This window comes from Dromiciops gliroides, chromosome 4, assembly GCF_019393635.1.
Source record: "Dromiciops gliroides isolate mDroGli1 chromosome 4, mDroGli1.pri, whole genome shotgun sequence".
NCBI classification, from domain to species: Eukaryota; Metazoa; Chordata; class Mammalia; order Microbiotheria; family Microbiotheriidae; genus Dromiciops; species Dromiciops gliroides.
In genome coordinates, this window is record NC_057864.1 from 179,282,643 (window position 1) to 179,308,044 (window position 25,402).

Genomic DNA, 25,402 nt, shown 5'->3' on the forward strand with positions numbered 1-25,402 from the left:
TCCCCCCTTAACTTTAAAGGTAACAGGCATGGCAGACTTAAGGAGCCCCACCTCATTAGGGGATGAGGCCCATAAAGACTCAGGAATGTCAGAGGGGATTTTGGATACCTCCCCTGCTGTTCCTTGAGCTTCTGTAAGTAAAATTGGTAATAAATGAACAGTATCCTCTGGCAATTGTAAGGAGACAGCCCCATCTGGAGCACAAGATATGGTTGCTCTAAGCTTGCAAAGGAGATCACGACCTAATAAATTTACAGGGGCATCAGGCATGAGTAAAAATGAATGTTCCACTGTTAAGGGCCCCATAGATACCATGCGAGGATTCAATTTTGCCACTCTCTGGCTCTTTCCTGAGACTCCCACTACATTCAAAAATCCTACAGGTCTACACCCAGCATCTGGTTTGCTTACTAATACTGATTTAGAGGCTCCTGTGTCTAGCAGACAATCATAATAAGTCTCCCCCACTTTTAAGGTGACATGTGGTTCATTACTCTGGGGAGGTGAATGGACTGGCACAAGTGCATTCAAAAAATCTGGATCTGGGAATATATGGCTTTCATTATCTATGTTCCATTCCTCCCCAAGACACCATCATTCCTGTGTCCTCTTCTGAGGGGGGTCTTGGTTACCATTATTCTGGTACTGCCTTTCTGTATTCCTCCAAAAAGATCTATTTCTATTTTGATTTCGCCTGTAATTAGAATTAGAATTTCTTCTCCAAGTCCTACATTCTCTCAATTCATGCCCCTCCTTACGACAGTAACAACACACCTTAGTGTCCTTGTTCCAGTGTCCACATGGCTGACTAGGAATCGCTGGTGCCAGAATGCTCTGTTTAGGGTGATCTGGATCTTCCTCACGTGAGTCAAAGACATAATTTGCAAGTTCCTTAATTCTATCTACTGAGAGATTTCTCCAGTCTGGACATTGTTTCAGAAAGTATCTGCGTATTTCTGGCAGTGAATTATAAACAAATGTGTTGAGAATGATACAGGAATCTCTTAAATCTACTGGATCCAATCTGGTGTACTGTCTAGCGGCCTCACAAAGTCTATCATAAAATCTGTTTGGTCTTTCATTAGCCTCCTGAGGTAGGCTTAAAAATTTCTGCCAGTTTTCCGGTTTTCTAGAGCAAGATTCCATTCCCTTCAGAAGTGTTTCTCTAGCATCTTTTAATCTTTGGAAATCCCTATCATCATTATAATTCCACTCTGGATCCTTTAGAGGCCATTCCACATCGGCCTTACCTTTCGCAACAAGGGCATTTCCTGCTGAGATAATATCTGTAATCTCAGTTGGGGACAGTAAAGTTTCCAAAAGGCAAGTAACATCAGCCCAACTGGGTTGATATGCATTAAATATAGTCCTTAACTGTGAAATTACAGTGTTTGGATTTTTCTCAAAACTAGGGATGATTGATTTCCATGCGCTCAAGTCACTTGGTCTAAAGGGGCTATATTTTCTGACTTGAATTGGCACTCCCTTCTTACTATGTTCTATAGCTTCCTGCAGAGGGAGTAGTTTCTGCTGATCTGATTCTGAATTTGGATCATCTCTAGTAGAAACAGCCATTTTGAGGTCTCTCTCCATATGTGAGAGTTTCCCCCACATCATAACAATGATAATAACAAAAACAATGATAATAACAAAAACAAAAAAAAAAACAACAAAAAAAATAAAATCCTTAGTCGTATGAACTATGGATGTGGTATTAAAAGGTATTTCAATTGCAGGCATAAAATTTCTACTTATATTAAACGTATTTTCCCAAAGATTCTCACGTATACTATTATACAAAAAACTTTTTGCTGCCTGAATGAGGAAAAAACCAATAATGTTATGAAGGACCATTGAGTAAACTATTCCTCTAAGTCGGGATGTTATGCTGTCCCAATACATTCCGATGAGAAAAATCAAAGGGATGGTAGAATATTCGAGCATCTTGCCCTTTAAACTGGGCTGGCTTTTCTGTTTAAAGCAAGACTTTTAGAGGCTTAAAGTCTTTAAGGGAGATTAGACAAAGGGAAAGTCCGCGGGGGGGGGGGGGTATTTGGAAAATCCACCGAATTAGCCGGCTTATGGCCAAACTAGGGAGGGTGGGAGGGTCCTTAAGGTCCCTTCGGGGTCGCCAAACTGTGAGATTTAAAATTGGATATTAGATCATAAATCTCCCCTACTTAACCCTTCCCTTAATTCATCTCCCAGACTAGTAAATGGAAGAAGCTTCTGGTTTTCTAGATAGAGCCTTTATTGTATATAAGGTGTTGTTGATTAGAAGGATAGGAAAACAGAAATACAGTACAAATCGTCTTAAATCTAGGCTTAGTCTATATTCCTTATAAAAACTCACCAAACCGATTTAGGCCACCTTTGGAGTGAGTCAGACCGTCTGTGCCGCGCCGCCCGGAGTCCCGCCAAGCCGGCAAAAAAAGCTACTCCCGTTCTCTCCACCCCGGAAGTCAAAAAACCCGGCAGGCAGTCTGACATGCGCAGCACAAAAAACCCGGCAGGCAGTCTGACATGCGCAGCAGGCGGACTGTACCCGGCAGGCAGTCTGACATGCGCAGCAGGCGGACTGTACCCGGCAGGCAGTCTGACATGCGCAGCAGGCGGACTGTACCCGGCAGGCAGTCTGACATGCGCAGCAGGCGGACTGTTCATCTCCTCCCCAAAAGGGTGGTCCTTGAAAAACTGGCGTCTTTCAGTTATCCTAACCGACTGTTAAAAACTTTCATATTTTACCACAGATTGGAAGTCACAGCAAGAATGAAGAATAGAATTATGTAAGGGAGAGAAGAGGGAAAGGTATGAAGATAATAGATTATGACCAGATTAAGGAGATTTCAGAATTCTTCAGCATGGAGGTGGGGCATTTGCAGATGATGGCAAGATGAAGGACATGCCCATCTTTGTGTGTGGTTGAGATGTGCTGGAGAAGCAGCTCATGGGAAGTGAGTAGGTTAAGGAACTGAGTGGTTAGGATGTTGTAGGGAGAATCAATACATATATTGAAGTCTCCTAGCATGAGGGCAGGAGTTGGGGGGGAAAGAAAAATTGTAAGCTAGGTATTGAATTCCTTGTGGAAGGAAGGGGAGTGACATTGGGGGACTATAAACAACAGCTACCAGGATTTTGATTGGGTGGTAGATATGAACAGCATGAACCTCAAAGGAAGAGAGGTTACTTAGTGATGGAGGAGTGGGGAGAACCTGAAAGTATTCAGTGCTTACTTTGAGCCAAACACTGTGCTCAACTGCTGGACACACAAGTATAAGAAAGGTACCCCCTCAGGGCTATCTTCAGCAAAACCTAAGAGTCTGTTTTCTCTGCTGGGAGGGGAATGAAGCATAATGGGCCTGAGCCTCTTCCCAAAATGGAGGATAAAAACAGGGCTATAAACATGCTGATAGGGAAGTAAAGACAAGGTAATTTGAGGAGACAGGAAGCAGTACTGTAATCATGAAAGGATTTGGGGAGGTCGCGCACCTTGAGCTGAGGCTGGCAGAAAGCCAGGGGTTCTAAGGATTAGAGGTGAGGAGACAATGCTTCCAGGCAAGGGGACAGAATGTGTAAAAAGGCATGGGGATGGTAAGTGGAGTCTGGGAACCAAAATACGTTAGTTTAGTTGGAAAATTCAGCATGAAAAGGAATAATATCACTCTTTATCTCTTTGATGCACTGACCATATTCTGTTTTGTGCTATATTCACGTTGGTATTTTTGTTCCCGTTCAAAACTGCAAGATGAAATGTATAAAGTTCACTGGTCTTGGATGCAGGAGACCCAGGTTCAAATCCCAGCAAAGGAATTTCCTGTGGGACTGTGGGCAAACAACTTATCCTTTCTGAGTCTCAGTTTCCTCATCCATAAAACATGCAGGAACCACTTAACCATGTTGTTGTCCAGAGACGACCTGTAATGAGTTACTTTCCAAAGTGAAGGCTATGGGTATGGAATATTGCATGTACTGCTAGACATCATAGTTTTGTGGGGTTTGCTTTTCTTTTCGTTTTATAAATCCTTGTTGAAAGGGATGGCTGGCTGGCCAAGGGGGGTTAATTTATTCCCAAATGAATGTGATGGAACCGTAAAAGGTCTTAGTAAAAATAAAATACATTTTAAAAACTTTAACACATTATGAAAATGTAAACTCTCAGTTAGACTTCATGTTTGGAGGTGGGAAGGAGGAGGTGGGGGGTGGGGTGTGTGAGAGAGAGCAATTGTCTTGAATTCAGAAGCTCCGGATAGAGGGCCCCTAACTGACACTTACTAAGGTGTGTGTCTATAAACAAATTACTGAGGATTATATTTGCAGTCCCTCAGAATTCTTGGGAGGAAAGTGCTTTGTAAACCTTAAGGTATTACAGACACTCTTCATCTTTGTTCTCTTCCTGTTTCCCTCTCCATTCCCCAGTACAGATCTTGCATTTAATACTTTTTTTTTCAGTGCTAAAATTATAGTTGGGAACTTTGTTACTATCACATACTAAATAACTATTACACCACTTTTATGAAGTAATACTTCTTTTTTTAAAAGTTTGCTAAATTTTAATCTCCTTCGTATGCCCAGACAATCCCTGCTCTCCAAATAGTATGAGTCACTCAGGAAAGACCCCCTCCCCCCCAACCCCAATTCCCTTGGCCCTCTCTATACTTTGAGGTGGGGAGAGGAATAAATGCTCCTCTTAAAAGTCAGAGGCCCCTGAGGATGGGGGTTTTATCAGAGGCCAGGTGAAAAAAGCAGCATTATCTCTACAAGAGAAAACCTACTAATCTCCAAATCATAGTTTCCCCCTCTTCTTCCACCCCCAACCCCAATCCACAGCCTGAGACAGGGTTAAGAATTCCCCACCTCCACTATGGGGGCCTCGTATAGGCAGCTGCCCCAGGAGGACACATTTTGTATTCCATGGAGTCAGGGTACTTCTGGTGAAAGCAAGCACGGAAGAGTCAGAAGAGTAAAGAGGAAGCCCCTGGCTGGGATACTTGCCATCCGCCCAGCAGCCCCCAAAACAGGCAAAGTCCACCTCCACCCCACCCCATCTTTCATCTCCTCCTTCCTTCCACCTACCACGTCATCGTTATGGGTTGGGCCCCACCCAGCCCAAATCCCTGAATTTACTTGGACTCCCCACCCCCTACCAGGAAGGAAGATGGCATTACTATTGTGTCTCCGCAAAGCTCTAGTCCCGGTGGCACCACTTTTTTCTGCCCACTGAAGCCTGGCTATTCTCCAAGGCTACCAGCTTCTTGATGCTCCCCCCCAACCCTCCCCCCACCTCCCCCTATCCCCATATTGGCTCCAAAGATGGCCAACAAAGCTACGGAGCCATCAAAAACAACCCTTTCCGGGGGTTTTAACCCCTGGGGCAAGAGATGGAAACACTGACAGGGAAAGTGTGACCATGGAGTTTACAAGGACCTTGTAGGGGAATGCTTGGCTGGCCACCTGTGCACTCTATCTAAATACAAAAGCAAACACACACACACACACAGATACACTTATTCTGGGGGTGGGGAGTGCGCTGCGCACGCACCTATACAGCTATACAAACCCAGACGGGTGTGTACACACATTCACACACACAATCCCAGAGCCAGAGACATCCGCCACCTTTTCATCTCAGAGGTTGTTGGTAAGCGCAGCTGAGAACCCGTCCGGGCCCCTCAGCTCAGCTCCTTTCCTTTACACGAAGCCCTTTATGAATGAACTCCTAGAGCTGCAAGTTTATTTTTTTATGAATGGGAGCCCAAGCCGTGAATGAAGCCCAGAACCAGGCCTTGCGTTCCGATTGGCCTGGGTTGCTGGGAAACTCCGCCCCCGGGCTCGGACGGGCTACGATCCTGATTGGCGGGCGTGTCCGGCCCTGGGGTTTCATTCACAAAAGTCAATGAAACAAAGGGAACGGGGAAAGCTGAGACCGTGCTGAAGGAAATGCACCAATCGGGGGGTCCCCCGGGCAAACAACTGTCTGCTCCGGCCGGAAAACAAGTTGGTGCGCTTGGGACTGGGGACTAAGGAAGCCTTGCTCTGACTCGAACCCCGGAGTCCCTACTTCCCAGTCCGGGGACATGCTCCGGACCCCAAAGCGGCAACTGCACTGACGCCCCCTCCTCAGGTGAGGGTGAGGGGAAAGGGAGGGGGAGGAAGTGTGATCCCCGCCCACACACACACACACACACACACACACACACACACACACACACACACACACAATCGTGCGCGCACACATGCTTCTGCAAATTTGGGGAGGGGGAGGAAAGGGGAAGCATATATCTAAGGTTCGAGGGGAGTTGCTAGACAGGAAGCCCAGGTGTCCAGCAAAGAGGTGGCGGGTTGAGTTAGTTGCATGAGGATGGTGCATCAGTCGCCTTCCCCCCACCCCCCCTCACACGCGCGCGCACTCACACGCACACTCACAGACACACACAAAATAAGTCTTATGTAACCGATCCCAGCAGTCCAGGGTTGCAGAAAGAAGGGAAAGGAAGAACTGTAAAGCTTCCGAGAGCAGGTGGGGGTTTATTTGGCTGGAGGGAAGTGGCCGTGGGGAAGTCCTCATTCCCTCCGGAGGTGAAGAAATTTGGCCATCCCACCTTGGGTTCCCAACTGAAGCCAGTGACCTCCCCCTTTCTCCCAAGCCCCTTCCCGGGCGGTCTGTGAGCGAAGCCCCGTTCCCACTCTTCCTCCCGCCCCCCTCCCCACTCCTACCCCAGGTCTTCCCCCCCCTCGGTGGGGCCGAGGCTCGAGGTCTGAGGGAGGAGCCGAATGGAGCGGAGGATGAAAGGCGGATACGTGGACCAGCAAGTGCCATACACCTTCTCCAGCGTGAGCGCGGGTCTCGGCCCCTCCGACACCGCGGGCACCTCTAACCCCTGCCTCCTCTGACCCCCCCAACTTTCCTCGCCCTTTGGCCATCCCTCCGACCTTCCCCCACCCCCACTCTCGCCCCTCCTACCCCCACGCATCCCGAGCGGGGACCGACCGGCTCTTTGCCAGTCCCCCGGGACCTAGCTCAGACCTCCACGCCCCAGCCCCGTGACCACCCTTGGCTGCCTCCGCCCCATCCATAGCCATCCCCCAACTCCACCACTCTAGAGGATGACTCGGGGTCCATTGGGCCCTTTTCTCCCCCCCGCCTCCCCCCACCCCCAGAAATCGCCCGGAAATGGGAGTCTGAGCCGAGCTCTGATGGTCACGCAGGGGAAACTCATGGACCCTGGCTCCCTGCCGCCCCCGGAGTCAGAAGGTGAAGTGCCAGATTCTGGGGACCTGTACCTCTCTCACCCCATCCCGTGCCACACCATATCCTCCTAGTCCCCAGCCAGGCCTTCAAAATAAATACCCGGGCTCAGTATGTAACCCGTCCCCCCCACCCCAACACTTGTGGCATTTCCTTTTTGAAGGACAGAAGTATTATTTCCCCGAGTGCTCCCCACTTCAGTGGCTGCTGCCTCGGTGCTGGTTGGGAGGGGGAGCTCCCCCGCTTTGAGTTCCTCTCTCGGTCTTCCAACCCCACCAACACCTCCCCATTCCATTTTATTCTATTCACCCCTCAGATCTCTTCCAGGACTTGAGCCAATTCCAGGAGACCTGGCTTACGGAAGGTGAGTTTGGGGTGCTGTTGTTGCTCTTCTTTCCCTCTGGCCCTATTCCCCTTACCCCTATCCTCCCGCAGTTCTGGGACACCCCCAAACCACTACCTTCTCCTCGACTCTTCCCTACTCCCCCCCACCAGCCGAGTGTGTGGACATATATATTGATGTATTTATTTTCTCTTGCCCTGAGCGGGCTCCTAAGCTTGTGTAACTAGGCCTGGGGATGAATCAGACCATTGTGCGGGCTATTTGCTTATGAATGGAACTTGGCCTCAGGCCCATTTTCCTTGTTGAAATTTTCATTTGCAAAGTCTGCTTGGCCCTGTAGGAAGACAGAGGTGTGTATTGGGGTGGGGGTGGGGTGGGGGTGGGGTGGGGGAAAGGAGCAGTTAATTTGTTACTTATCTTCAAGAGTTTCCAAAACATTGATTCTTCCTACCCCCTCCCCCACCCCAGTAGACAATCAGCTATTCAGTGTGTAAGACAAAAGGAGTAAAAAAGTTGAAATGATTTTTTTTCCTGTCTACTTTGCCTCCAGGGCCCAGGGATCTGTCCCTAAATTCCCTTGGTCCTAAATCAGATATTTCAGATTTTTGCCTCTTTTCCCCATGACACCTTCCAAGTGATATTCTCCCAACTACCTTTTTCCAACCAGAGGCTGGAGGGTTTGGTGGTGTTTGATGGATGTATTGTGTTAAGGTCAGAAGATGTATTTGATGGGGGTAGAATCTAGATTTGGGTGTGGTTGGTTGTTGTATTTCACCTAGTGTGTTTTGGAAGAGATAGTTGATATGTTTTAATAGGATCCGAGAATATTAGATTTAGAAGAGGACAGGATCTTTGAGGTCATCATATTCCGGTTGTTATATTTCCATAAGATTTGTTTCTGATAAAAACCGGTGACATCTTAGTGGTTTTGTTTGTAAACACTCTGGAAGATCGAGGCTGAAAGGATTAACATTCCATTTGCAGTTCGTTTCTGGTTAACATCTTGGTGATTAAGAAAACAATAGAGATTTCTCCCACCGCTACTCCATCTCCCAACTCCTGCTCTACTGCAGGTATCTTAGCTGATATTTTGGAGGTTCCGAACTGCAGGGGAACCTTGGGTCAAGTTGGAAAGAACTTTTGGCTTGGTATCTGGGGCTTTGGGGATATTTGGGAGTATTATATAAGACTTTCTCCTAACCTCATAGGTAGGCTAAGTAGATCTCTCACTCTCAGAATTCCAGACCCAGAATCATATCCTTCTGTTCCCTTCACCTTCCCTTCAGGGGTTCCTGGGTTATGACCTAAAGTGACAGAACACCATGGCCATGTGGTCACTGCAGCAGAATTTTGAGGGTTTCTCTTTTCATCTTCATTTCATTCATTTCTTTTTTTTTTTCTTTTTGGTGGGACAGTGAGGGTTAAGTGACTTGCCAAGGGTCACACAGCTAGTAAGTGTCAAGCGTCTGAGGTCAAATTTGAACTCAGGTCCTCCTGAATCCCGGGCTGGTGCTTTATCCACTATGCCACCTAGCTGCCCCCTCATTCATTTCTTATAGTTTGACATCCCTCTGACTTGCCAGGCTGGAAATCCCCAATTCCTGCCACTCTTACGTGGGCAGCACCCCATGATGTTGTGACAAGGAAGATTGGGCTGTGAGGTTGGCTCTGGCATCAGCCAGTCCCATCTGTGGCCTAGGTTTAGGGTGAAGGGAGGAAGAAATGTCTCCTTGTCCCTCCACACAATGGAAACCTCACCCCTTGACAAAAGAGTTTAGGGGTACTTGGGGGTCATGGTCCCAGGGACTACATATGTATGTGCATGTCTCTGTGCTTCTAGGGGTAATGTTCATTCTGCTCCCCTGAAGTCCCTGCACATTCAAATCCAGTGGGTGGACAGTGTGTGGCCAGAGAGGGGGAGGGAAGTGTAAGACGCAGAGGGAGGGGGACTGGGATCTCCCTGGTTCCCTTTCCCTTCTGAGGGAGCGGCTCCGGTTCCCAGCTGGAGATGGAAGGGGCCTGAGGTGGGAATGCTGAGGCCGCTCACTCACACTCTCTCTGCGGAGACAGATGCAGCTGCCGGGGCCATGTCCCCCTCTGCCGTCAAGTCACCATCCTGGCCTTCTCTACTGCCTCCTCCCACAAGGTCAGTCTCCCCTCTTAGTACAGGGGGACCCTGAGATAGTGTGGAGATGTGGGGAGGGAGGTCGAAGCTTGAAGGGTGTGGTGGGGGGGATGGGCAGGAATAGCTCCTTTGGAGATTGGTGATTGTAGGGACCCCTGGGCCAAATGTGGGGGGATCGTCATCCCCATTGTTTCCGAGAGGATTTAGAAATCTACTTTACCGCAAACCTCCATGGGCAGAGTCCACACATTTCTGCTGTGGGGTGATCTGCAGTGTAATTGGGTGCCAAGTGGCTTCGTAGCATCACTGCTATGCCAGGGCCAGGGTACCCTGAGGTGGACAAGAGAGCATTTAGTCTGAGGGTCCACTGAGGTGAAGGGACGAATGACTTAGGGATGTTTGTTGCAGGGCGTGTCCGGGTGTTCATAAACAGAGGGAAGTGTGACAAGGACTCCCAAGTCCTGTTTTGTGGAGCCTTACCTTGAGTACGGTTGGAAGGGTCCTCTATTTTCAGAGTGGATGCCAGGCTCCATTGACATGTTGGAAAAGGAGAGTGCAGGAGGAACACCCTGAAGTTGGGTCAGATTTTGAGGGACTCTGTGGCTGGTAGGGGATGAGGGAGCTGACCAGTACTAGACAAGGCTTCTCTTCTGGGACTTTCATCAGCCAGCTGTAGGTAGTAACTCTGAACTTGGGTTCCGTTTGGTGGAAATGGGAATATTTCTTACAGCTTCAGGGGTCATATGTATGGTTCAAGCCTTCTGTATTGAGATCCCCTTCACACTGTGAACCCCTTTACTCTCCTTAATTTGTGGATATACACATGTGACCTGATTCAGGTTCTGTGTGTTTGATAATTATTGTAGCAAGAGTTGACCAAAGGAATTAAGGGATGTTTGTGTGTGCAAGCATGAATTTATTTATATCTTCATCTGTGTGTCTGGATGTCTGTATACAAGTTTATGCATGTAATTGTGTCTTAGGGTATGCCGGCTGTAAGCATACACTCAATTTATTCCCCATCCCACACCCTAGTCTTTACCAGTTCTCTACTTTTACATGTTGGCCCTCTTGTATGGTGTGGTTGGAGACTATCCCCCACCCCCAGTTTAAGGATAGGTGGTTCCCTATAGAACTGAGGCTGGTATTTGGGGTGTGTATGTGTATGTACAAGTCATACTCAATCAATGTGCTCTTGAAAAGCTAGACGAAGGTTGTTGATGGTGGTAAGACAAGGCAGGTAGTTGTGTCATAGAGCAGAGGCTCTGGAAAAGGGGTCTTGCTTGCTTGCTTTCTCCCCCATCCCCTTGGAGCTCTATTGCTGGGGCTCAGAGGTGGGGAAGGTCCTGGCAGATCTAGCAGAGGGTAGGGGGCAGGAGTCAGAGTGGATGCAACCAGATCCCTCCATATTCCTCACAGATAAAATGATGCTGTGACATGAAGACAGCCAGAAGGTCGGGGAGCCATATAGGTTAACAGCTAACTTTGTCTACCTTCAAGATGACTTTAACCCTTCCAGGCATTGGGTCGGCAGACCTTCCATGAATTCCCTGAAGCATCCTTCCACATCCCTTATCCTTCTAACTCTCCCCATTTCCATGCCGGTTTCCTGAACATTAGAGCATGGAGAGACCTTGGAGGTTATTTAAGCCAATTCTTTCATATTCAAGTAAGGCCGAAAGAGAAATGACTTGCCCAAGGTCACAAAGCTAATCTTGACTGAGACGGGAAACAAAAGAGTTTCCTCAGATCTCTTCCTGGCTTGGCAGCCATCCTTGCCTACTGCTCAGAGGAGGTCATATAATACTTAGATCTGGGAGGAACCTTATGGAATCCTAGCTCTAGAGCCATCAAGTATAACCCTCTCATTTATCTGCTGTGGAGAGTTTGGTACCTGGCTAGAAAGGGACAGGGAAGTTCAGAATATAGTCAGATGAATAAAACAAATAAATCACTGTGATCTCTAGATCCAAAGTGATCATTGAAGAAGACGCCTTTGCTCTCCAGTAACAGGCATGTCATTGTTATTGTCCTACCTGGTCCCTCTGAAAATCTGCGGTTGAACAAACCCATCCCCCATAATCTTGGCTTCTCTTTCCTGTTGCTCTCCCCTCACCTCACTGCCTTTTGTCCTAGTGATGGGTGTGAGGATGGTGGTGGTGGCGATGATGACTAGCATATTTGATCCTCACAACAACCCTGGTAGGCACGGGCTCTTATTACCTCTGGTTTTACAGATGAGTAAACTGAGGCTGAAGGAAGTTGTGTCCAAGGCAGCATTTGAGTTCAGGTGTTCCCCACTCTCTGTCCACTGAGACCCCTAGCTCTGACACGATCATGGTGAGCTTGGGGGACGGATGGGGAACTGAGCAATGAAGGACTCCCTGTAGTACGGTCATTTCTTGTCAATGTTTTCCCTTACTAGAAGCATTTATTTCTTGTAAAAGAATTAAACCTCTTTTTCTAAGGAGGCTAATCCTGGAAACCGAGAAAGTTAAAGCTAGAAAGAACTAGAAAGTAATCGATTGTGGCCCCACATCCTCACTTTACAGATAGGAGAACCTGAGGAGGGAAGAGGTGTGCCTAAATGTCATAGTTAGTGACTTAACCAGGGCTAGTTGTTGTTGTTCTGCCTTATTCAGTTTTTCAGTCATGTCTGACCCTTTGTGACCTTTTTGGGGGTTTTCTTGGCAGAGATACTGGAGTGGTTTGCCATTTCCGTCCCTACCTCATTTTACAGATGAGGAAACTGAGGTAAAAACAGTGACTTGTCCAGGGTCACACAGCTAATAAGTGTCTGAACTCAGGAAGAGGAGGCTTCCTGACTCCAGGCCTGCATTCTATCCATGGTGGCACCTAGCTGTCCCAACCAGAACTAGAACAGGAATTAAATAGAATTCCTCCCCTGGGGATTTCTTTTTTTTTTTGGGTGAGGCGGTTAGGGTTAAGTGACTTGCCCAGGTCACACAGCTAGTAAGTGTTATGTGTCTGAGGCTGGATTTGAACTCAGGTCCTCTTGAATCCAGGGCTGGTGCTCTATCCACTGCATCACCTAGCCGCCCCTCCCCTGGGGATTTTCATGGCATACTGTTGATCACAGCTCTTTCAAATCTGAGTATGAAGCAAAGGAAAGGTAGGACCTATGGAGTGCTTCAGTATGGGCTTTGGGTTCAGGTTAGCATCCCTCTTAATGGTATGGAGGGAGTGACGTCAGCAAGGGCAGCCCTGGCCCCATTACCTCAGTGGAAACAGCTGTTTAATGAGGCCCCATGGGGGCCTTGAGTGCGTCACCTTTCTCTGGGCTCTGTGCCTCTACTTCCCTCCCTCTCTAGAGACCCTCCTTGTCTAGCTGTGACCTTGTATCCCATTACCCTTCTCTACATAGTCAGGGCCACTGTCTCCATTTGACTTTAGAGGTGGGGGAAGATAGGAGTGGGATGCAAAAGAGAATAAGGCATCTGCCTCTTCCCAGAACAGATAGTGCTTGTGGCTAGACCAAGTAGTCTTGAGTCTTTAAGGTCCTAAGGGGGTTTTAAGTGTCCTTAGATGAGTTCCTGAAAATCCAGGATGTGTCTGTCTTCTAGAGCTGAAGAGGACCTCTGAAGCCATCTAAATCAACACTCTCATTTTACAAATGAGGACAAAGTCCCTCAGAAATTAGGTGACTTGCCCAAGGTCACACAAAGAAGGGGGGAAGAAAAGGAACAAGCATTTGTTAAGTGACTGCTGCGTGTCAGGCACTGTGTTCCCAGTCCTTTGCAGATATTATTTCATTTGATATTTGGACAAGTAGTATAAGAAGCAGAATCTGAACCCGGGTTCCACACTGATTTTTCACACTGATTTCCATGATCATTTTTGAGTTGTTTTATTTTTACCTTGGTGATGAATGGATCTACAAATGCCAGTGGCTATTCACATTTTGATGTTCACTTCAGGCTTTCCCTCTTTCAGGCAGCCCACCAAGCATCTCTGCACTTTAAAAAAGCTTAGTGGCAAATTGATTGTTTTATGTAGAAGTAAATAGCCACCCCCTAATTTTTCTGTTCTGTATGTCGGTGTGTTCTCACTTAAGACACTTCTGTAATAGTACAAAGAAACAACTGTAATGTTCAGTCCAGGACTGGGAGAGTGGGTAGGGGTTGCTTGTATCTTTAGAGGTCCCAGTTCTCACCACCCTCCAGGCCACTGTGGACATCTATGCTTCAATAACCTGAGCCCAGGAGCCATCTTGACTTCAACTGGACCAAAGACTGTGTCATCCAGACCCCATCCTTGCCTATCAGACAGAATAGGCTTTCTCCATTTATTAGAAATCTCCAGGAAAGAGGGGCAGCTAGGTGGTGCAGTGGATAGAGCACTGGCCCTGGAGTCAGGATTACCTGAGTTCAAATCTGGCCTCAGACACTTAATACTTACTAGCTGTGTGACCCTGGGCAAGTCACTTAACCCCAATTGCCTCACTAAAAAAAAGAAAAAAGAAAAAAAAGAAATCTCCAGGAAAGAAATCCTTCGGGTTCCCTTAGACAACACTTGCAGGATCAAACTACCCCCTAACTCCAATCCCAGGTTTCCTCCCTGGATAGTCAGAAAATTCTTTGCATTCGTTTACCCAGCAGCCTTCCCACTACACTCTACCTGGGAGGCCTGGACTCAGGAGCACAGGGCTCTGCCTTCTGTTCCCCACAGAATAGATTGCTTCCACCCACTCTACTCCTATCATTCTGCTCCAAATTCCCCACAGTTGAACCCCCCCCAACCAACCCCCACCCTCACATCCTTAAAGCTTGTGCCAACTTGTCAGATTTTCAAGCTCCTAAGACTCTTAGAAACTCCAGCCAGGTCCCCTCCACACCCTGACAGAGCAGGAGATAAAAGACCCCGGGCACCATCCCCCCCACCACCCCTGAAACCCCAGTTCTCCTTCATCTCATAATCTCCCCTGTTGCTCCCTACTCTAGGCATAAAGGACACGGATAATACTCCCTTCCCCCACCCTACCTCCTATAAGTTCTAAGTTGGGGAAAAGGAGGAGAAAGAGGAGGAGGAGGAGGGCTGTTTTAACTTCAGGAGTGGGGGAAGAAAAGGAGGGAATCAAAATAAATCATGTAGGAAAAGACACTGGAATCTCCTCAGACAGGTTCTGGGAATGCTTCAGCCACAAACTGTATGAGTCTTCACCTAAGCGGAGAAGGAGGCAGAGGGGCTGAGTAGTGTCAGGGCTGTAGGACACATGAGGCAGTCCCCTTGGTCAGTTACAGAGCAAAGATGTGTCTTGTCTACCCCGGGCTGCTACTAATCTGCAAGGCCCTCTTTGGATGAAAATGACAGATCTGGTCACCTTTTTCCGTCATCTCCCAATCCCTGACCCTGGTCTCACCTGATCCTGAGCTACAAACTCACTCCAAAACCTTCTCTCTCTGCAGCTCAGGTTCCCGACAGTGACGAGCAGTTTGTACCAGATTTCCATTCTGAAAACTGTGAGTTCATGGGCCCTCTTTGGAAGGGAGTTGGAAAGGAAGGAATAAACCAAGGGAAGTTCACATTACACATCAGATGGACCCATTTTATTTTCCCTTTTTCTCTGATAAAAATGTGGGTAGGGGAGGGAGGGATCCCCATTTTTGCTGTATAAATACAGAGTAGACCAACAGCCAGGTTCTGACCACCAGTCAAAGGTACTAGAACAGAAGGAAACTCTGGGGAGAGAAACACTTCTGTAAGATCAACAATGTTCTGTATGCATTTATCAAGTACTTTATTTCTTTATCATGTGCCAGGCACTGTGCTAAGTGTTTGGGGATACAAAGAAAGGCAAAAATACATAAATGGTCCTTATTCTCAAGGAGAATGGAACAGGGATGGTTACTCCCAAACAGAACATAATAGGAAATATTTGACTCTAAATTCTAAGTATTTGGCTCCAGAATATAATGAAACCTCTGGCCTCCATTCACTGAATGCTCAGAACCCAGCTGAGCAGTGGAGGAAAAGGAGGCCATTATCCATAGATAATGGAGAATATGGTAGGTAAACTAAGAAGAAACCTTAGTCTGAGCTTCTAAGGTTCAGTGTTCAAGCATAACACAAGAAAAGCCTTCCTTCCACCCAGCTTAAGGTATAAATAGTTTAATGCCTTAAGTGAGCCAGGATGAATATGATTATGGGAATTACAGATTTGTTTGCACAAGTTCCCTGGAGTTTGGGCTTATGTTGAATATTGAACTTTAGGCAGTGTCTCTGGCTAATGTCTAACTTTAGGCATTGTCTCTGGCTAATGTCTAACATTAGCCAGTCTACCATTAGCTACAGTGACCAGCTGCGCACTCCAGCATGGCTTATTTACATATTGCTCAGACTATATTTGCATGGCAATATTGACCGATGTTCTGACTTCAGCAATCCAGTGTTAGAGCTGAAAAGGGACCTTAAGTCATGTAGTCCAAACCTCTTCCCCAACCCTGCCTTTTTTTAAAAAAACAAATAGGGAAACTGAGGCTCAGGAAGGTACACAGGCTTACTCCAGCTAAGTCTCAGGGAGAGGGAGGAAGAGTACCGGATACATATTCATTCATGGGGGAGGGAACCCAGCAGGTGACTGATCTCTGATCCTGCTTTGCCAATTCGAACCCCTCCCCCATTCAGTAGCTTTCCACAGTCCCACCACCAAGATCAAGAAAGAGCCACAGAGCCCTCGGACAGACCCGACCCTGTCCTGCAGCCGAAAGCCGCCGCTCTCCTACCACCATGGTGAGCAGTGCCTTTATACCAGGTGAGTTCCAGGCTGGGACTGGAGGGAGAGGGATGTGGAACAGGGGATTGTGGGAGGAGGGTGGGCAAACACCAAACTGGGAACTGTAGCAAGAGAGATGAAAGTCGGACAGCTGGAAGGACTGCCCAGCTGTCAGAAGGACGGGTTGTGAACATCATTTACTGGGGATCTGGGAGGAGGGGGTATCATTTCCCTGATACCAATGAATCTCATCTAATCAGTCTGGGCTTTCTCCCCTCCCCCCCAAACCTACCTTAGGAGAAAGGGGAGGAGTCGGATAGGAGGATGAACTAAACCGGGACAGATTAAATTAAGGAAGGGAGAATATTAGCCACAGTAGAGACAGGGACTTGATATTTTACACTCCTCATTCAGCAGCCTCTCTCCTCCCATCCTTCTATATAATGTGGGGCTGTGACCTCACTATCCCTGGGGAGTGTGTGAATGTAAGGGGGAGGAGGGAGATGGAGCGGAGAATGACATAATGATCATAATTTATACTTGGAGCTCTTTAAGGTTTGAAAAGTGGCAAGTTGAGGAGATTGTAGAGGGCTATGCCTAGGAAAGCTCACCTAATTTCCCTTCTCTCTTGTCCATGTCTGCCTGTCCCTAGTGCCTATGATGCCCCCAGACAAGTTACCATCAAGTCTCCCACACACAGTGCCCCAGGACAGTCACCTCTGCAGCACTTCCCCCGGGCAGAAAGGAGTTTCTTGAGACCCCCCGGGGCAGCCCCACCCAACCCCAGCCATGGGTTCATCATGGAACATAGGTGAGTTGGGGGCCCACTGACCCATCTTGCAGGGGGATCCCTGTCCCTCAAGCCTCCACCTGGCTACTTTCCCCCAGGCATTGTGGTGCAGTGGATAGGATTTATCTGTATAATGAAGGGGCTATACTCAGTGACTTCTAAGGTTCCTAGGGAGAGAGGAAGAGGTATGGAACAAGGGAGACCTGTACTTCCACCCCAACCTAACCCAGTTCCTCATCTCTTGAGGAAAGTCCCCTACAGAGGAAAAAGAATAAAGAAAGGAGTGGGGAAAAAAAAGGAGGAGATCAACTAACATTCTCTTATCTCTCCTCTCCTTCTCCCTACCCCCCCCATGTTCCACCCAAACTCCATCCAGCTCCATTTTCCAGCAGCCCCCAGAGCTATGCCACTCCTTCCCATCCTCCCAAGGTGGGGGCGGAGAGCCCCCTGCAGCCTCCTACCAACCCCAGCTGTCGGAGCCCTGCCTGCCTTATCCCCAACAGAACTTCAAACGGGAATACCACGACCCCCTGTATGAGCAGGCGGGTGGGGGTGGGGGCAGCAGCGGCGGCAGCGGGCACAGGTACCCAGGGGCAGGGGTTGTGATCAAGCAGGAGCAGACAGACTTCGCCTATGATTCAGGTAAGAGGCATGGAGGGGAGGAGCTGGGGATCTGTGAAGTGGGGAAGGGAAGTCTGCTGTTGGTGCTGGTAAAGTGGGAGGGGGTAGTGGCCATGGGGGTAGTGGCCATGGGATGGGGCACAGAAAAGTAAGCCAGCCCACCAGTGCCCCAGAACAGAAACATTCAGCATTCTCCCCTCCAGGCCTCTGATTACAACTATAGTTTTACCAGCCCAGGACCTGGGTTTATCTACGAGATGGGACTGGGTTAGAAAAATGAATGGGTAATCTCTGGATTTAGGAGATTACTGGAGTGTGGGGGGCAGTTGACCCTAATGTAACCATTAGATCTGAGAACCTCCTGCCTCATTCTTAATTTCCACACCTTAGAGGAGGAGGGGAGGAGAAAATTGTTTACCTGTGTGTATATACATACATACATACACATATACTTACATATACCAACCTATACAGTATATTTAATGAATTTATATGTGTGCATATATATACATACATATACATGTATGTATACACACTAAACCAAGGCACCCGAGGTGCCCTTCTCTCCCAGGCCGGGTACCTCTCTCCTATAAAGCAGAGGAGGAAGTGTGGGATGGAGGCCGAGCAGCGGAGGGGGGTAAGGGGAAGGAGAAGGAGGGCAAAGCTCTTGCCACAGACCTTCAAACGACGTTGGAGTGGAAGGGGATCGGGTTACATGCCCTTGAACTCAGGGCCCCTCCCCCTTCAGCTCCCTCTGAATGGAGTCAGGAATTCCATTCACAAAATGGAGGCTTGAATGAGTCCCCCATCACTCCCCCCTTTCCCCAATCCCTGAGGTGTCAAATTTCACCTCTAGCTCTTCACTCATAGGTGAGAATGGGGGGAGGAATAGTCCCGGAATTGTCTTCTTCCATCCAATCACCTCTGGGTGGGGGAGGCCTGATGCCTGAGAAGGGGGGGCCGGGGGAAGAATCCCCTCCCCCTTTCCCCCCCTCACCCTACGGGTTGCAAATGCAGGGGAATTGGTCCAATAGCGACGAGGTTCTGGGCTGTTGTCTTCCCAACCGTGGAGACAAAAAGCACTCACCACCCCTCCCAGATTAGGGAAGGAGCAAGAGTCCATTTGGAAACTTGATCCACCCTACATCTGCCCCTTCCTAGGGACCCCCCCTCCCCAAAGAAGATACTGAATGCTTTTCTCTGGGAGCTGCTGGGCTTCATTCGTGCTCCCCCCTTCCTCCCTCCCCCTCTATAAACAGGAAATAGCCGCTCCCAGAGGCTTCCTCTGGGGTTGGAATTATCCTGGCCTCCTTTCAAATAGAGGGAAAGCCCGACTCAGCAACACTGCATGATCTCCAGGCTCCAGCTGCCCTCCCCTCACTGTCCCAGGGCTGTTCAGACCAGAGACCAGAAAGGAATCGGATCATTGACAGGCCCTCTCAGCCTTGGGGATGGGGAGGGAGGAAGGGGTAGCCAGGATAGAGGAGCAGGAGGGATGCAGGTTAGATGCCAGGAAGGAGTATCCCAATGTGAAGGGCTGGCTTTCCCCCAGCCCTCCTGGACATAGGGGTTCTCTTCCCTCCCCACAGATGTCCCTGGCTGTCAGTCCATGTACCTCCATGCAGAGGGATTCCCTGGCCCCTCCCCAGGCGATGGAACCATGGGTAAGGCAGCTGCCCCCTTAACCACCCCCCCCCCATCATACCATCCACCAGGATCATGAAATAGCAGAGATGGAAACAGCTTTTAGGAGATCTGGCACAAACCATTGCCTGTTCCTTGCTGTGGTTCCCCTCACGTTATAGCTTAGGGGTCCAGCGGCTAGAGATCTGAACCTAGAGCCAGGAAGTCAAAAATCCATCCTCAGACACTTCCTAGTTGTATGACCCTGGGCAAGTCACTTTATCTCTATGTGCCTCAGTTTCCTCATTTGTAAAAAGGGGACAATAACAGTCCCTACCTCCCAGGGCTGTTGTGAGGATCAAAGGAAATAGTATTTGTAAAGTACTTTACGAGACTCAAAACGCTATCTGTGTAAACGCTGGTTGTTATTTTTGTCATCATCACCATTATTATAGAGTATTTGAGACACAGAATTTGAACCCGGGTCTTCTGATTGAGTATACTGTGGGTCCCAAAGCCACAATAATATCTCAGCCTGAGGTGTTTCCCCTGTGGAATCTCATTTCAGTTATAACATTTTCTCTCTGTCTCTGTCTCTCCCAGCCCAGCCATACCTCCTTCCCTCTCTTTCCTTCCCCCTCCTCTCCTCTTTTCCCTTTGTCTCTTCTTCCCTTTCCTGCCTCTTCTCTCTCCTTCTCTCTTTTCCCCTGTCTTCACTTTCTGTCTCTGCCTCTGTCTCTCTGTCTCTCTCTTCTTCTCTCCCTCCATTATCTCTCATTCAGCATTTATAGGATCATGGATTTAAAGCTGTGGGGGTGGAACTCAAGGAGGGGCCATCTAGTCCAACTCTTTTATGATAATAGCCGATGTTTATAATGTACCATGTGCCTGGTACTGTACTAAGCCCTTTTACAGATATCACATTTGATCCTCACGACTGTCTTGGGAAGGCAGGTGCTATTACTGTCCCCACTTTACAAATGAGGCAACCGAGGCAGACAGATAAAGTGACTTGCCCAGGGCCACACAGCTATCAAGTGTCTAAGGCTGGATTTGAACTCTGGTCTTCCTCATAGCAGGCCCCATGCTCTATCTGCTATGCCACCTTCACAAATGAGAGAACTGAAGTGGTCAGACTTGCTCCAGGGTCCACAAGCTGACCCAAGAGCCAATCTCTTTCCATTCTTATCTATTCTATCATACTGCCTCCCTCCTGTAAGTGGGTTGAAGCAGTCCCAAGTCCCAAATCTCTTATGTGGTCCGTCCTCTACCTTCTTTCTTCCCCCCCTTAGGTTATGGTTTTGAGAAGTCTCTTCGACCCTTCCCAGAGGATGTCTGTGTGGTCCCAGAGAAATTTGAAGGTCAGAGAGGGTGACTGGGTGGGGGTGGGGAGGCAGAGGAAGGTCTCCCCATCCATGACACCCATCTGAGCCTCCTCTGCTCCAACGTAGGGAGGTTGGGAGTCTTCTTTCCACTTCCTTTCTCTCTAGAAAAGGAGAGACTCAGAACCTGGGGAGGGCTCCTGTTCACCTTCCTCCCCCCTGCCCTGTTGTTCTTCACAGGGGACATCAAACAGGAAGGTCTAGGGGCATTCCGGGAAGGGCCCCCCTACCAGCGCCGAGGCTCCCTACAGCTCTGGCAATTCTTGGTAGCTCTGTTGGACGACCCAACCAATGCCCACTTCATTGCCTGGACAGGTCGAGGGATGGAATTCAAGCTCATTGAGCCAGAAGAGGTGAGTGTCTCCCTTCCTCCTCCCATCAGAAAGTCTTCTCTTCCCTCCTCACTAACCCCGAGTACTGAAAAGCCCAGAGGTAAAAAGAAACAGATTCCTTCAACATCTTTTATCAGCAACCTCATTTCTATCCAGCCTGGGCGTGGAGGTTAGGGAGGGGTGTCCACTGGCTGGTGCTTAGCTACAGAAGGCCTGGTAATAGTATATGAATCAAGACCAGGCATTTTTTCTGGATCACCTCCTCTTACTCTCTCCTCCCCTTCTGCCTTCTTTCTCTAAGAGTAGAGGCTTCCTGACACCCCCAACTCCACCCCCAGACTCATTTGCCCATCTCCCCCAGGTCGCCCGGCTCTGGGGCATTCAGAAGAATCGTCCGGCCATGAATTATGACAAGTTGAGCCGCTCACTTCGCTACTATTATGAGAAGGGGATCATGCAGAAGGTTGGGCTCACCAAAGGGGCAAGGGGTGGGAGGGGGTGGTTGGTCATGCCAGGGAAAAGAACCCCATGGGAGAAGATGGAATGAAATCAAAAGCTTAGGAGAGGAAGGAAGCTGTGTTGGGGTGGAAGGGGTTACATCCTTAACACCCCCTCCCAAGGAAGTCGTTGGTGGGGGGTGGAGGAGGAGGGGGAAGGGCAGGGCAGGGCAGAATGTGGAGTTAATAGTTTATCTGGCAACCTGTTCTCCCACCTGCCCCCAACAGCTGAACTGGTCAGGAATATAAGATCAAGAGGTTAGATCAAAGTATCCCAAGCTATTTTTGCCACAGGAAACTTGGGCTTTAAATATATTGATGGAAATGATGGGAATGGGACTGGGATAATGGAGAGCGGAGAGAGATTGGGAAGGGGAAACAGAGGTAATTACATTACTCCCCCTCCCCCCCCCCCCAGCCACCAGGTGCTATTATCTAATAAGCAATTTTGAGGCATAGAAAATGTCAGACTGATGTCAGAGCGGGCTTCAAATCCAGCCTTTGCTGATGACAGGCAAGTCCCTACCCATACCTCCCTGGGCTGCTGACATCAGTTTTCTTCTCATCTGTAAAAAGGAGAGTGTTAGACTAAATGACCTTGGATATGACCTCTGCCTCCGGTTTTCATGCCTGTATTTTCTCATAGAACTGCCGGTCACATCCTGCAGGACTCCAGAATGCATTTTAGGAAATGCTGGCTTGGGCCCAGAGCGCTTGATGTTGCGAGGGCATAGGTGGAGACTTGTCATTTCCCAGGAAATCTCTTGGCATGAGACGATTTCCCCCGTCCCCTTGCCTGCCCCATACAATTCTGTTCAAAACGGGGAAGGGGCCTCCTGCCAGGAGGCAGAGGGATAGGTAGGATTGCTCCAACTTCTCCATCCCATCCCCCAGGTGGCCGGCGAACGCTACGTCTACAAGTTTGTGTGTGAGCCAGAGGCCCTCTTCTCTCTGGCCTTCCCAGACAATCAACGCCCGACCCTCAAGTCTGAATTCGACCGGCCAGTCAGCGAGGAGGACACAGTCCCCTTGTCTCACCTGGATGACAGCCCTGCATATCTTCCAGAACTTGGAGGGCCTGTCCAACCTTATGGGCCTAAGGGTGGCTACTCCTACTAGCCAAGAGCCCACAGACCCCCTGGTGGGGGCGGGGGACGCTACTCTATGATCACCCTCTTTGTACATATGGATAAATTTGGTGTTGGCAGGAACCCTTTATTACCTTCTCTGACACTCCAGGAAACTTTGGGGGGGCAGTTCCCTAGCCCTGGTCATCCCTTCTCCCTTTATTTCCCCAAATGATATGGACCCCACCCATGGTGCTCACTCAAATGGCTGGAAAGGGTGGGAAAAGATCATGTTCATTAGTAGAAGGTTCTTTCACTTTTGCCCACTACCCAGAGTGCTCTACTCAGCCTCTGTCCATTTTCTTCTAAATGGGCCACCACCTCCCTTTTCCCCCAGTACAGAGAGCAAGGGTTTGCCCCTACCAGGTAGGTCAGGGGAAAGAGGGCTGACTCTCCCCACCACCTCCAACCCCAGTGGATCCTTGAGGTTCAGAAAGCTCCCGTCACATCCTATAAAGAGAAGCAGAAGGCCTAGATGTGCCCCCTTATCCAATGACCAAATCCCCAGATCACCTTTCCATTCCCCACCCCCACCCCAGCCTCTTGGATACACTGGGTCCCCTTGGGGTCAATAAAATGCTTTTTGAACTAAGGAAGTTATTGGCCTTCTAACTTGGCTAGCTGTCCTTTCCCTGCAGGCAGCTGATGGCACTCACTCCAGCTGGGTCACTGGAGGGACTAAGGTCCTGTGTTCCTTGAAGGAGGAAGGGGGTTTCTATCCCCATTCTTCAGGAAATGGAAGGCTGGAGGAGTCTGCGTTTGGGTGGGGAGCTTCAGGATGAGTCGGAGAGGGTACCCTGCTCAGAGGAGAGCATATTATCCTCTCCCCACCCCCATCCTGTGTCCCCTCTTCTCTCCAGATCCAAATAAAGGCCCCTGCCAGGCTCTGTGTCTGTGTCCTTGATGTGGCCAGCTTCGGTGCTCTTCTCCCAGGGCATGGACCAGAGAGAGACTGAGGATAAAGATTTCAGAGAAACACATAGAACAGTCTGTAGGGTTTCCAAGGTACTTCTTACTTCCAGCTCTAGTTGCCTGACTTTGATCCTCTCCCTTTTCTCAACCCCTTCCTGGTCTACTCCCACAATGTACAGGTACACCACCAACTTAACCCTAATTCCTGCTGGCTTCTCCTAGCATAAGGAGTAAATCAGGGTCTCCTTCCACCCGTCCCAGGCAGGCTGAGGGGGCCTGTTTGTCATCACTGCATTTTTGCTGGGGATGAAAGAGGCAGGGGGCAGCAGGATGTGAGGGGGAGGCCAAAGTATGCCCTGGGAGATAGGCCAGTGAGGGGTTGGGTAAGACAACCGAATAGACGTGTTTGTTTCCAGGGAGGAAGAATTAGGAGGAGAAAAGAATTTTCTCCTCTTCCAAATTTGGAAGAAATCCGACTCCCTGGGTTGAGTATGGGTGGGAGGGAGGCTGCAGGGAAGGAGGCGATGAGTAGGATACCTGAGCTGTGTAACTGAAACAGGTGAAGTTGCTATGGTGGGTGTGATGGTGGGAGGGCAGGATAGGATTAGGAGGAAGAACCAAGATTAACCCTCCCCCCCCCATTAAGGCTGGACCCAGTTTGGGGAGGTGGGGAAAGGGGAAGTCAAAAACAGGTGATCTCCAGATAAATCCATACTTTCAAACCACCACAAGCCCACGGAACAAAGAGGGCATCAAGAAAAGCAGGTTAACACACAAGCTGAAAAAAAAATTGAATTAAAATAAAACAACATGCAAGCTGGTGAGTGATTTAGTAGCCTGGCACAGACCTGGCCCACACTTCTCTAACTATAGCCCTTAGAAGATTCTGTTGTTAGGTCCAACATAAGAGCTTGGAAGGGGGATCCTTTTTCCTTTGGGGAAAGTCTGATTAAGAGCCATACACAAGTCAAAAACATGTTTCATTTTATATTTGAGTTAAAAAAAAAGTTTCCCCAAAATTTCCAGATAGGGACCATTAAACATACACATCAATGTCACATTAAGGCTAGAGGCTACACCAAGGGGAGGGGAAAAAATGGTAAAGGAAAAATATACAGGGAGAGGCAGATGGGAAAAGAGAAGAGAAAAAAAAAAGTGAATAGACTGAATTAAATTGCTGATCGATGCCCCCTGAAAAGCTAATTGTAAGATTAGCCATTGTTCGCTGCTCTTCAATTGCTCCAATCCTTAAACTTTAAGAAGCTTGACCAAATAAATGAAAGTCCACTGGGAGGAAATTTTCATCTCAGATACAGTGAAAGTGGTCAGAGCAAGGTTACTGCAGGTTAAATGAGATCAAGCTGTGGGCCGGAGGATTCCTTAGTCCTGTATACACCCCACAGAGATCCAATATACACATGCATATGCAAGCACATGTGCATACACAACACAAATCAGATCAAAGGAGCAGCAAAGTCCCAAGCTTTGGGTACCTGCTGGGCCACTGAAAATAATAGACTTTCATAACCAGGAAGATTCCAGCTCACAGCATGAGATCCACATCCTCTCCCCAGCCATCACCCAATGTCAGGGAAAAATGAACGGAGGGAAGGGAAACAAGCACCCCATTGTGCACGAGCCACAGGCCAATCTTGACCACGGCTTTTTCTG

General features: G+C 48.7%; 1 protein-coding gene across 8 annotated transcripts; it reads left to right on the plus strand.

The window, feature by feature from the left end:
- The first annotated feature begins 5,910 nt into the window (after positions 1-5,910).
- On the plus strand, positions 5,911-23,415 carry ETV4 (ETS variant transcription factor 4). Of its 8 annotated transcripts, none has more exons than XM_043964564.1 (13): positions 5,911-6,121; positions 6,720-6,831; positions 7,159-7,252; positions 7,563-7,610; positions 15,141-15,194; positions 16,360-16,486; positions 17,100-17,258; positions 17,614-17,879; positions 19,448-19,522; positions 20,774-20,842; positions 21,044-21,216; positions 21,557-21,658; positions 22,587-23,415. In XM_043964564.1, the coding sequence occupies exons 2-13, from the start codon at positions 6,772-6,774 to the stop codon at positions 22,809-22,811; spliced, it is 1,452 nt and encodes a 483-aa protein (XP_043820499.1). In that variant the 5' UTR covers positions 5,911-6,121; positions 6,720-6,771; the 3' UTR covers positions 22,812-23,415. The 8 variants fall into 8 exon arrangements, with proteins under 8 accessions (XP_043820499.1, XP_043820501.1, XP_043820504.1 ...); XM_043964566.1 differs by having other exon boundaries at positions 16,363-16,486; XM_043964565.1 differs by lacking the exon at positions 5,911-6,121 and adding an exon at positions 6,446-6,517.
- The last annotated feature ends 1,987 nt before the right edge of the window (positions 23,416-25,402 follow it).

Coding starts and splice junctions, on each gene's coding strand:
- ETV4 (XM_043964564.1), top strand. CDS start 6,772: ATGGAGCGGAGGATGAAAGGCGGATACGTGGACCAGCAAGTGCCATAC. Junction 17,259..17,613: donor GGGTTCATCATGGAACATAG/GTGAGTTGGGGG, acceptor AACTCCATCCAG/CTCCATTTTCCAGCAGCCCC. Junction 17,880..19,447: donor AGACTTCGCCTATGATTCAG/GTAAGAGGCATG, acceptor CCCTCCCCACAG/ATGTCCCTGGCTGTCAGTCC.